This window comes from Xenopus laevis, chromosome 9_10S (assembly GCF_017654675.1).
Source record: "Xenopus laevis strain J_2021 chromosome 9_10S, Xenopus_laevis_v10.1, whole genome shotgun sequence".
In the NCBI taxonomy this organism is placed as follows: domain Eukaryota; kingdom Metazoa; phylum Chordata; class Amphibia; order Anura; family Pipidae; genus Xenopus; species Xenopus laevis.
The window spans coordinates 834721-848531 of NC_054388.1; the positions used below are offsets into that span (position 1 = coordinate 834721).

Below are 13811 nucleotides of genomic sequence, written 5' to 3' on the forward strand. Positions count from 1 at the left end.
ACAATCTGTTACATCATTTGGCTATTCTGATTGGTTGTTGCAATTGTGATGTCATTAAGCTACACGATTGGTCATCATTATGTTGTTGTCACATCTTTTCAAACTTCTGGTTGGTTGCTGGTAAAACAACACAATTCCATTTTCTGATTGGTCGCTACTGTCATTGCATCACCTCTTACAACTCTTCTCTTAGGATGTAATTCAACTCTCCAATTGGTTGTTTCCAACTGTTCCCTGATTGGTCGCATATCGTGTATTATATCTTCCGGCTCGTCTCATTAGTCGGCATCAGCTATAGTTATTCAGCTTTCTGATTGGTAGCCGTTACCAAAAGACGATCTAGCTCTCCAATTGGTTGCCGCTATCACATCATTAGAATTGGTTACTGTCATTATGGGGATATTACACTCTCTAATTTGTCTTCACAAATGATACTTCACTTTCTTAATTGTAATTGGGCACATGATTTAGGAGAAATTATATGTATTTAGTTGAAGAGTTGGGTGTGTCTCCTGTACAACCTAGGGACCCTTTTATATGGCAAATCCCCTTGTATTTATGTAATATATTCCGTTATAATTGTCATGTTATTATAGGCATCAGTCTCAGCCTTGAAACCTTATTCTCATCCAGCAATTCGATATAAACAGACACCTAAAAGTAAGAAAACAAAAGCAAAGATCTGATTGGTTGCTATGGGCAACATCTCCACAAAACTCTCCAGATATTTATCTCCAATGTTAGTAAACGTGCACCAGTTGTACAGCCAAACAGAGCCTCAATGTAGGTTGACAATCCACATAGGGGCTACCAAATGGCCAATCACAGCCCTTATTTGGCACCCCAGGAACATTTTTCTTGCATGTGTTGCTCCTCAACTCCTTTTACTTCTGAATGTTGCTCACGGGTTCAAAAGGTTGGGGATCCCTGGTCTATGGTACGTTCCTCTCAACCCCCCAAACTATCTATGGTACATTCTACCCCCCCAGACTGTCTATGGTACGTTCTACCCCCTGGACTGTCTATGGTATGTTCTATCCCCCCCCCCAGACTGTCTATGGTATGTTCTACCCCCCTTGACTAGTATATGGTACATTCTACCCCCAGACTGTCTATGGTACATTCCACTACCCCTGGACTTTCATTCTTTCAACCCCCCGAACTGTCTATGGTACGTTCCAGTCCCCAATCGCCAGCTGATTGTCGTGTGTGTGATTTGTCTGAGATGCTCTTGACAAGCGCAGGATAAACTGTCATTAGACAAGAGATTTGGGCCGTGTTGTGTATAGAGAAAGATTCACTCACTTGCCTCATACCTGATGTTACATTGATCCCCCCATTCCTTGTAATCATCCTCAGCTCTGAGCGACCCTCTTCCTCTTCATCGTCTTCTTCAATGGCCCCAGGGCCGAAGCTCGTGCACTAGAAAAGGCAAAAGGGCAGTGGATTTGCTTCAAGTTGGCCTTTCTCTCTATTTTACATTAGCGACGACTGAAAAGAACAAAGATCCCTTCATGGTGCAGTTTATTGGAACCCCAGGGAATCTGTCATTATAATGATTTAACCTTTCCTTCTCCTTTAACGTTAACAAGTTGTGTGCTGGTGTGTGATGATGAGACAATGCTGTGGTTGTTCATTGATCAAGACACTGTTAATGAAGGACAATCTCAGGCATGTGCAAGTCATTATGGTAAAGAGAGTCTTGTTGTGTCTGTAGTGAAGTAATAAGGGGGTTTATTGGACATTCCTTGACGTGACTGAATAAATATACTTGTGTTCTAATGTTTCACAGACTGGAGCACATCTACTCACTCACCCAACTGCCTTTAAAATCCCCACAGCAACTTCTTCATGTCATTCAGGACCACCAGTTTTACTCCCTCCCTTTCCACCAAGTCAGAGACTGGCCTTCTGATCCCGAGATCACTGTGGATTCCCAGGAGATCCTTTTCCAAGCACTCATTGGACTCATTAGGCAATATAGGCTCCTACTGTCCCTAGTGCAGAAGGTTTATGTACTGAATATCCATTCATTTATTTTATTTCCACCAAGTTACTGTCTTGTCTAACCTCCAGCTACAGACTCAAGCCAATCTAGAACAACTGCCTAAAGGAGGCCATAGACGTAACAATTACGATCTTTCTTGGAAAAGAGGTTTCCAAGAAAGATCATTCATTTCAATACACACGCGTAGAGCTGGTCAGATATACAGAGAGAAATAATAGAATTCTACCTGTATCTGACCATTCAGCACTAACAATGGGCGATATTTAGGTCCCTTCAAAGGCACCCGATCAAAATTTTCCGTCCAGTCCGATCGGCTAATATCCAAGTCTTCTGCCGATATCAGTCGGCTATTTTCCCATAATACACGCAACGAATATTGTACGAAAATGAGTTTCGTATGATATTATCTGTGCGTCTATGACCACCTTTAGTGTCTCTGTATTGTACACCGATACAGCCCCCCGAGACATCAGTGCACTTTATTTTGTACCCAAGGTTTGGGGGAGGGGGCATACAAGTCTCAAGTTTTAGGCTTTACATGTGACTAAAGCTCCCCCCATAGACGCGACGATTCTTCTTGCCGAACGACCAATTTTAGGGAAGTCCGACCAATCCTTCGAAATTATCATGCGGTTAGTGGGATTCGAACGATCGTACATCTTACGATTTTTCGTCCGACATCTGTCAGGAAATTGATCGGCCAGGTCAAAAAATCTTTGTGGGTCCCAGTGCAATGTATCTATGTCTGCAGGGCCAGGCAGCTCCCCTTTGTTTTCCTGCCAAATTGGTCTTTTTAGTTGATGGTCAATTCGTACGATCGTTCCGAGATTATCGTGCCTAAAACTGCAAATATCTTAGAAACCTTTTAGGGTTAATGTAAATTGTAAAATTGCTCACTTGAATAGCAGCAGTGGTAGCGGGTGAACAAACATGATTAGCGTCCCCCTCGGTTGCACGATATAGAATTGGGATCCAGTGAAAGGGAGAAAAGCTGCTGTCTAGATATGCACAATATTTAACTCTTTGCTTGTTGCACCCCAAATCCCTCTGAGATGTTATTCACTAGGGCTGACCCTCTGCCCCACAGCCAGACCCACAGATGGAGCTGCACCAAGTTTCTCTTGGCAACATCATTGGGTTTTTTTTGTAAATGCCAAATTCACTTCTTCGATAAAAAAAAAAGTAGTAAATTGTGGTTGATTTCTGTATTGTAAGGGGTGTCCCAATTGCCTAACTTGGATCTAGTTGTGTCTGTAGTGCACTGAGTGTATGTGTGGGTATTTAGGGGCAAATTTACTAAAGGTCGAATATCGAGGGTTAATTAACCCCCGATATTCGACTGCCGAATTGAAATCCTTCGAATATCGAAGTCGAAGGATTTACCGTAATTCATCCGATCGAACGAAAAATCGATTAAATCGATTCAAAGGATTTTAATCCATCTATATAATGATTTTTCTTCGACCAAAAAAAGACAGCAAAGCCTATGGGGACCTTCTCCATAGGCTAACATTGACTTCGCTGGGTTTTAGGTGGCGAACTAGGGGGTCAAAGTTTTTTTTTAAAGAGACAGTACTTTAACTATTGAATGGTCGAATAGTCGAATGATTTTTAGTTCAAATCGTTCCATTCGAAGGTCGAAGTAGCCCATTCGATGGTTGAAGTAGCCAAATTCGAAGTTGTTTTTCCTCTATTCCTTCACTCGAGAAGTAAGTGGGCCCCTCTGTGTGTGTTTTGCCCATGAGATATTGTGATTGTGTGTCTGTATAAAAGGATTGTGTGTGTAGTAGTAGTAGTCGTAGGGGCAGATGAGGTGTGTAGTAGTAGTAGTAGTTGTAAGGGGCAGTGTGTCTACAGTTTTGTATCGGGGTGCACTGCATGTAGAAAACATATCAACGACAACAACAACGATGTAACGGAAAACTTTAATAAATGTAAACATCTGACAATTACAAAAATTGAAACATTTCCATCCTTTCCAAATAGAAAACAAAAAGGTTTTGGTCCCCAGCTGAACACTTTCCTTGGTTCCACCTGCACCAACGCTAATAAACTCAAATGTCCTGGAAAGAGACGGTCCCACACTCCATTCACTTGTGCCCAGCGATACAGCCAATCGGTGCAACTTTGTGGTCCGCGTGAGTTGCCCAACTGCCCCATGAGCAGGTAACTTAGTGTATCCAGCTACAGTTTCTTTTGTTTTCCTTCAGATCTGTCCATTTAAATGAACGTTCTTCATGGAAATCAAAGAGGAAGTTTGCCTTTAGATGAACGTCTAGTAGGTTTTACAAGAGCGTATTCTAAACAGCTGGTCTTGATTTACTACTCTTGTCTACAAACACTAAAAGCTCATTTTAAGGTGACCCCCCTTTTACTATAGGTAGCAGAGTGTTCCATAGAGGTGTAAGGGACTGTGGGTGCCAAACACCTTAGGCAGGATAAGGGGTTCATCTAATTTAACATAAAAAAAAACTCAAGGGTCTTTTCCCTGCCAAGAAATACAAATTTCCAGATGACACTGGATATCAGATATTTGTTAGTCCCACCAAAACGATGGATTTTATTTTGCCATAAGGAGCCACAGCTACTCTGGTCCTTCCAAGGTCATTGTGTGTTGTAGCTTTAATAGCAGCAGCTTCCTTAAACCCCAGGCCTGGTATCAGTTGTGAGTCTGAAAAGCTTCTAAAGTTCTTCATGGACCTGTTCAGTCTCCTCCTCTGTCTTCAGCTTCAGCTCATCTGCCGTGATCTTCCCGTCCTTGTTGCGATCCTGGTTTACAAACATGTCGGCGATGGATTTCTCTCTGTCTCCACCAGGCAAAAACCTGCCCTTTCCTTCTGAGACTTGGGCCTTCAGGAAATCAGAAAACTGAAAAAGAATAAGAATTATCAGACATTATGGCTTTGTGATAAAAGTTCAACTGTTCAAGGGTCTGATCAAGTCAAGAAAGTTTTTTTTCTTGAAGAAGAAGAAATGGAGACTTTAATTTAGTATCTCATGAGCAAGCGAATGTGCTACAGTATTTAACTGGATTCTTTTGGTTGGGCTTAGAAGCAATGAGATATCTACAGGTGACTTTTTACCTCCTCTTGGGGAACTTCTCCATTCTTGTCAAGGTCCATTGTTTCAAAGAGGTTCTCAGGAGTGTCCTGCAACCAGATAAACAAATAACCCTCTGGTATCCCTTCTTCCATGTGGAGCAACTCCAGGTGAAACTTCAGCACAGCACTAGGTGGTACTCCACTGGCTGTAGAGAAAGAACCCAACATTAGGACACAGGAACGTCATCTTTTCCATTTTTACACAATGGAGAAGTTAGCGGCAATTCTTGGTGGGGGTATTACTGGATTATTAAATGGCTGGTTAGATAGGGACCAAGTTATAGTGTGGGAAGATGAATGGGATTATCCCATCCCTTCACTCTTCCCTCATACTCCCTTGCAAATAATAAATATTACTCTTGGAGAGGTCTACCTTCAAACAAGGGAGGTTCCACTTTGAGGAACACGCTCACCTCCACTCTCTCCGTGTGCAAGATGGGGTGGAACCAGAACTGTTCTCCTTTCTCCAACACACATTCCTGCAAGACCAGTGTCCAGGCCATCAATAATTTTGTATGTTCCAAGTGTGATTTGCTGGGGAGTTTCGTATTCATGTCTAAAAAAAAACAACATTTGCCGATTGAAATAGGTTGAAACACCTACTACAGCTAATGGAAGTCAGGTCAACTTAAATGGAGACGAATTACTTCTATGTTGAAGGAACGGGTAGAACATAACAGAGGGTGGACAATGTGCCAAATAATAAGGCTATTGCCTGAAAATATGCTGATCTGCCGGAAGTGAAGAAATTGAATAAAGAACAGAAAGAGGGTGGCGTGTATGTGAAAACATGACTTTCATGGTGGAATGAAGTAAGTTTGGGCGGACTAATTAGTGTTGGTGTAGGGAACAGTAAAGATGGTTGGTGGATCTGAGGAAGGGAAAATGTTTGGCGTTGTACTCACGATGAGAAGAGCAGTGTCCCGTCCATTAAAGAGCAGTTGTAATGATACTTTATGAAGTCCCCTTTTTTCGATGTAGTGTTACAGGTTTCAGGTCTGTAGGTCACCTCAATATCCACAGGGTCCTTTGGGTTGTGGAAATCTACAATGTGCACATCAAACACCAAGACGGCAGATCCCGGGATACTGTTTCCTAGTGGGGAAAACCTTCAATGAAGTTCAACTGGTCATTTTAATAACACTTTGTTTGTTTTCTTTTACCAGTTTGATACTGGAAACCCCTGTTTATCCCCAGTGCAGTGGGAGATCCTAAGAAGTGGCTTTGTAGCCTTCTCCAACCTGATGGCCAGTGGTGCATATTTCTGGAGGTCTTTTAAAAAAAAAAAAGGACCTACCTGCTCCATTCTCTCCATAACCAAGATGAGGGGGAATGATGATTTGCCTCCATTCTCCCACGCAGACTCCTTGTAGGCCAGCGTCCATTCCTGGGATAACATACCCCATACCAATATAGGTGTTGTATGTTGTGTTTCTGGAGTAGCTGCAGAGAAGGTTACAGGACATTATAACTGTAAATCAAACAGAGAGCTTTCATTGTCCATCAAAATAAAGAGTCACTATGTCTTCCCAACTAATCAAGGTTTTGAAGTATATATATATATATTTGTGGATATTAGAAGTCAACATGGAGTTTCATGACTTGTATAAAAGCCACTTTTGATCTTCAGGCTTTTATATGGTCATGGAACTCCTCTGTGACTTCTAATAGCCTTATATTTTACAATAGGCGGTGCATCATTATTCACTTTATCATGGCCCAGAAAACGAGCATCTCCCCCAGTGACCCATAGCCTGATTTGTTCTTGTAATAAAGTCCATATTTATTTATAAAGTCTGTTAATGAGAGAATATTGAAGACATGGAGGTCTAGACTGGCTTGCAAGAGAGTGGCCCTGGAGCAGTTACCTGGAATCAAACAAGGCTCCGTCCATGAGGGTCCCATTGTAGTGGTAACGCACGTAATCTCCAGTCACGGCTTTGCGTTGGCACGGTTGGGGAACCACCTGGTTGAGTACAGTGATGCCGTCCTTTGGGTTGTGGAAATCGATGAGTAGAACATGGAACACCAGAGAAGCCTGGGCAGGGATGACGGTTCCTGGAAGGTACAGAGAAGAAGAACAAGGGATTATCATCTCTGGATACGACACGGATAGTCCGGAAGGACAATAATAAACACTTATTATTATTATTATTATTATTATTATTATTATTGGTCAGATTCATCGGGTCTATTTGATGCCTGGTTGTTTTGCTTTTCAGTGACGCCATGTTTAATGCTATGACAACCCTACCCAGTATGAGCAACATGAAGAGCAAAGCTCTGGTTACCGTATCCCTTTTCTCCATAGGCCAAAAATGGTGGAATAATCATCCTTCTCTTTTCTCCGACACACATGCCCAGCAGGCCCATGTCCATGCCCTTTATCAGCCAACCGGAACCCACGTAGGCATTATATGTGCTGGAACGACTGTAGCTGCACAGGGAACAAGACAAGGGCTGCTGAGAATTCGAGGGAATATTCAATTATACAAAGACCCCCCCAAAAAACCAGGGTTCCTATGAGAGAGACTCAAGTGGTTGTTGGTGTTTCTCTACCTGGAGTCAAAATATGTGCCATCGAGCAGTGTCCCGTTGTAGTGGTATCTGACAAAGTCCGAGTCCTGGACGGTTCTGTTACACGGGGCGGATTTGTGCAGAGTCGTTATCTGCACCTCATCGTTCTTGTTCCAAATGTCCTGGAGGAGGATGTCGAAATACAACGTGGCGTCGGCAGGGATCATACCTGCTGCTCATTGGACAGATAAGGAGAAGATTTTAGGGTAGGCGCCTGCTGTCTGGGTGCAGATGGGGTAACAGAGCAGTGCAGCTATGGGACCTGTTATCCACTATGCCCGGGACCTGGGGTTTTCCGGATAACGGATCTGTCCATAATTTGGATCTTCATACCTTAAGTCTACTAGAAAATCATATAAACATGAAATAAAGCCAATAGGCTGGTTTTGCCTCCAATAAGGATTAATTATATCTTAGTTGGGATCAAGTACAAGTGACTGCTTGGAACTATAACTCAAGAGTGAAAGTGGAACCTTATATAATTCATTATTGCCTACAAGATTAGGGGGATTTTCATTTATGCTCCAGGTCTCCCTTTAAAGGAGAAGCAAAGCTACCAAAGCAGTTTATTGCCAATAGATTAGCCACAATATGACATCACTTACTGCCTGAGTCTCTCCCTGCTCACTCATAGCTCTGGGCTCAGTGGGAGAGGAGCAAACTGAGCATGCTCAAGCCCTAGCCCTGGAGGTTGAAGCTGAAAACAGTTAGTCTGATACAGAAGCCCATGAGTACACAATAGAAGGAAAGAAATGTGCTGTTTGACAGAGGACTCAGAGCAGCATTACTTTGAGGCTTTACTGGTGTATTTATAATTTCCTTCTCCTTTAACGGCAGCAGAAGAAATCCAATAATGAATGGAGAGAAAGTAGGAGAGAGACAATAAGGGGCTAATACTTACGCACGCCTATACTTCCATAGCCCAGGTGAGGGGGTACAATGAGTTTTCTCAGCTCATTCACACACATGCCCAGTATCCCCCGGTCCAGGCCGGTAATAAGACGCCCCACTCCGACAAATCCCGCCACGGCAACTCCCCGGTCATAACTGCAAAGGGGCACAGAATGGCTGTTATTGGGCATGTACTGGAAGCAGTGCGCACACACAAATATATATATATATATACACTCACTCACACACATATATATACACACACACACCACATCATACGCACATGTCTCCCACTAATACTCATTATTAAAGGGTAACTCCACCCTAACTGAATTGTAAATGGATTTGCTACTGAAAACAGTTTGTAATCTTCCGCTCACGGGTTCTGACTCACAATATGTGCTACATTGATTCCACAGTCAGAACCAGAGGTGCAGTGTAAATAAAACAGCAAGATGGCGTATTTACATGTATTTTAGTTCAATCTTGTTACAGGGCAGCTGAACTGCCAGTGCTTGGCCCAGCTGTGGCTTAAATTGGTGGTTTTCCAACTTTCAGTATTTTATAGAATTGCTAATTGTAAGCGACTTTTAATTATTTGTTTTTTTTTTTATAGTTTTTAAATTATTTGCCTTCTTCTTCTGACTCTTTCCAGCTTCCAAATGGGGGTCACTAACCCCATCTAAAAAACAAATGCTCTGTAAGGCTACAAATGTATTGTTATTGATGCTTTTTATTACTTTTTATTACTCATAGGCCTCTCCTATTCATATTCCAGTCTCTTATTCAAATTAATGGGTGGTTGCTAGGGGAATTTGGATCCTAGTTACCAGATTGTCGGTATTACAAACTGGAGAGTTGCTGAATAAAAAGCTAAATAAGTCAAAAACCACAAATAATAAAAATTGAAAACCAATTACAAATTATATATATATAATATATAATATAATATATATATATATAATATCCCTCTGTACATCATACTAACAGTTCATTTAAAGGGGAACAAGCCCTTTACCATTAGCTGCACTACATAGCAGGGAGGTATAAGTGTGTAGTGAGGATTCGTGGGCCCCGGGGCCCTGCTGACCCAACTGACCTCTATTAATGGGGCAGGGTGGGGATGAATTTATACAGAATATAATATATAAACGCACGCACCAGTGTATTTAATAAGTCTACACGGAATCTGCACAGATGTTCTTAAAGGGGAACTGATACAATGAACAATGATGACTTTCATATTCAGCCACAAGTGTGTGTGTCTATAGGGAGCGAAGCTGCGACTCCATAATATCCATTAAGCCTTGGGCCCCCCCTGACACGGAGTCTGTGCAGCAGCTTCACTCGCCACGTCTACAAACTCCCACCCCAACAACACACCCCTTTTATACCACACTAAAGAGCCAACAGCCTGGCAAAGTAATGAGCCTATGAGCTTACATTCATCTTGTACTCAGCCTCCCACCCCCACACCAGAACTTCCCAAACTTATGTTACTTTCTTACAACCTCATTCCCTGCATCCGACATGTAACCCCCCAACTCCTCTCCATAGCAATGACCCCTCTTCAGCCCCCCAACTCCTCTCCATAGCAATGACCCCTACAGCCCCCCAACTCCTCTCCATAGCACTTCAGGCTTCAGTAATGAATCCATATTATAACACTGTGACCCCATGTGAATATTAACAAAAAAAACTAAAATCAGGGGTCGGCCAACTTGCACTTCTGCAGCTGTTATTAAACTACAACTCCCAGCATCCCCTGGGAGATGTACATGTCACTATTGCCGTTGGCAGAAAAGAAAGAAGGAAAAGATCATCGATTTTTACCAGGGTTTAAAGTAAATAGTTAGTGCAACAGAAAACTGTATTTGTTATTCCTCTGAATGAATATTTATCTTTATTTATCTTTATTCCCTATGAATAACATTGAGTGTAGAACAATGAATATTTATCTTTATTCCCTATGAATAACTGACTGACTGTAGAACAATGAAGCTCAGAGAGAATGTTGAATGAATGTCTATTGGCAAGTTGCTTAGAATGACATGGGGGTCCGAGTCTAGAGATGATAGAGAAGATTTAGGGGACACGGATCCCTTTGAGGAAAGACAAGTGGAAAAGCTGAAATACCTGGAGTCAAACTTCTGTCCGTCTTTGAAGGTGCCGTTATAATGGTATCGCACAAAGTCTCCCATTTGGACCTCGCGGGGACAGATTTTGGGAATGTCGTATCGATCTATTACTACATCTTCCAAAGGTTCCGACTCACAGGCGACATAAGGGACGAGGAAGTGTAAGGAGACGACGAGGCTGAAGAACATCATGGCTGGGAATGTCTGGGAAGCACAAATGGGAATGTTCAAGCAGGAGAATTCCGTGTTTCTCTGCAGCCAGTTCCTCTGCTCTGTTCCTTCATTGGGTGCCAGACCTCTGCCTACAAAGGAATTTTTGTTAACGTGGATGGTCGCAGGGCTGACTCTTCAGCTGAGATATTTGAGAAGGGGGAGGAGATTCTCATTTGGGAAAAAATCCAGGGAAACTCACTCTCTTACTCTTAAGGCCCCAATACACAGGCCGATAAAAGCTGCCAGTCATAGGCTTCCTACACTTTATAGAAAAAAATATATTTATCTTTATTCCCTATTAATAACATTGGGATCACTGACCTTCCTATATATTTATCTTTATTCCCTATTAATAACATTGGGATCACTGGCCTTCCTATATATTTATCTTTATTCCCTATTAATAACATTGGGATCACTGACCTTCCTATATATTTATCTTATTCCTATTAATAACATTGGGATCACTGACCTTCCTATAGTATTTATCTTTATTCCCTATTAATAACATTGGGATCACTGACCTTCCTATATATTTATCTTTATTCCCTATTAATAACATTGGGATCACTGACCTTCCTATATATTTATCTTTATTCCCTATTAATAACATTGGGATCACTGACCTTCCTATATATTTATCTTTATTCCCTATTAATAACATTGGGATCACTGACCTTCCTATATATTTATCTTATTCCCTATTAATAACATTGGGATCACTGACCTTCCTATATATTTATCTTTATTCCCTATTAATAACATTGGGATCACTGACCTTCCTATATATTTATCTTTATTCCCTATTAATAACATTGGGATCACTGACCTTCCTATATATTTCTCTTTATTCCCTATTAATAACATTGGGATCACTGACCTTCCTATATATTTCTCTTTATTCCCTATTAATAACATTGGGATCACTGACCTTCCTATATATTTATCTTTATTCCCTATTAATAACATTGGGATCATATCACTGACCTTCCTATATATTTATCTTTATTCCCTATTAATAACATTGGGATCACTGACCTTCCTATATATTTATCTTTATTCCCTATTAATAACATTGGGATCACTGACCTTCCTATATATTTATCTTTATTCCCTATTAATAACATTGGGATCACTGACCTTCCTATATATTTATCTTTATTCCCTATTAATAACATTGGGATCACTGACCTTCCTATATATTTATCTTTATTCCCTATTAATAACATTGGGATCACTGACCTTCCTATATATTTATCTTTATTCCCTATTAATAACATTGGGATCACTGACCTTCCTATATATTTATCTTTATTCCCTATTAATAACATTGGGATCACTGGCCTTCCTATATATTTATCTTTATTCCCTATTAATAACATTGGGATCACTGACCTTCCTATATATTTATCTTTATTCCCTATTAATAACATTGGGATCACTGACCTTCCTATAGATTTATCTTTATTCCTATTAATAACATTGGGATCACTGACCTTCCTATATATTTATCTTTATTCCCTATTAATAACATAATAGAATGCTATATTTATTCTGTGCAGTAAAAAGCTCTAGAAGCTCTCTGTTTGTTTAGTATAGCAGCTGCCATATTAGCTTGGTGTGACATCACTTCCTGCCTGAGTCTCTCCCTGCTCACTCATAGCTCTGGGCTCAGATTACAGCAGGGAGGGAGAGAGGAGCAAACTGAGCATGCTCAAGCCCTAGCCCTGGAGGTTTAAGCTGAAAACAGTTAGTCTGATACAGAAGCCCATGAGTACACAATAGAAGGAAAGAAATGTGCTGTTTGACAGAGGACTCAGAGCAGCATTACTTTGAGGGGTTACTGGTGTATTTATATAGACCTTTCTGATAAAGCTGACTTACTTTTAGCCTTTCCTTCTCCTTTAACTTGTGTTTCTGTTCCCTCTCCTTTTCTTCTTTAAGTCTCTCGTTTACACCACATCTGGTCGCTAAGATAGATTAACACGTAGCAACCAGATAACCTCTTAGTTCAGCAGCCCTTCAGTTTGACATTTCAGAAGTTAAAAAAAATAAAAGGAAAACCCATAAAAACAGCTTATTTGTACTAAAAGTCCACTTAAAGGTGTACTACCCCTTTTTACCCTGTAAACTCAGCTCCTGCCCCAGGGGACTAAAATAAAGTCTGGGACTAAGAGTAACAACCCAACAATTACTTGTGGCTGTTTTCAATAGTAGGAAGAATTGAATGGGATCCCAATGACTCGCCATAAAGAGCAGAGACCTATTTTGGGTCCTAACTCATAGGGTTTAGAATGTTGCTTTAGTATCACTGGACTTGTCTGTTATACTGGAGACAATATATTGACCTTCTCTGCCGAATTCTTGTTGCAGAATCTTTTATGGGGATTGTGAATAATCCTTTTTCTGTGGCTTTTGCAGCGTTGCCCTGTTATTCCTTCTTATTGCCACAAGGTGACAGTGTCATATCTTCTTATTAATGGCTTCCACTCTGACTTTATTCTGTATAAAAGGTCTCTACATTAGGGTCTCTACAAAAGGTCTCTACATTAGGATCTGTATAAAAGGTCTCTAGATCGGGATCTGTATAAAAGGTCTCTAGATAAGGGTCTGTATAAAAGGTCTCTAGATCCTTTTCAATGTTGGCTTTGTTCCTTCGTACTTGCAATTCTGCGTTCATCAGTTTGGCGCATATAAAACACAGGGAAATGGTCATCACTCTCTGTAAAATGTAACTCCTGTCCCAGATATTAATAATAATAATAATAATATGAATATGAATATGAATATGAATAATATGAATAATGATAATATTATTAATAATAATGATGATGACAATAATAATATTATTTATTGTCCGCTCATTTGCTGCACCACCAGATG

General features: G+C 40.8%; 1 protein-coding gene across 1 annotated transcript; it reads right to left on the reverse strand.

Annotated features, from left to right (window-relative positions):
- Positions 1 to 3921: 3921 nt before the first annotated feature.
- Positions 3922 to 11017, reverse strand: fkbp10.S (FKBP prolyl isomerase 10 S homeolog). The gene is made up of 10 exons (XM_018237941.2): positions 10714 to 11017; positions 8588 to 8733; positions 7669 to 7858; positions 7401 to 7546; positions 6978 to 7167; positions 6407 to 6552; positions 6015 to 6204; positions 5523 to 5665; positions 5092 to 5255; positions 3922 to 4876 (listed from the first exon to the last, which is right to left on the reverse strand). The coding sequence occupies exons 1-10, from the start codon at positions 10905 to 10907 to the stop codon at positions 4691 to 4693; spliced, it is 1695 nt and encodes a 564-aa protein (XP_018093430.1). The 5' UTR covers positions 10908 to 11017; the 3' UTR covers positions 3922 to 4690.
- Positions 11018 to 13811: the final 2794 nt, after the last annotated feature.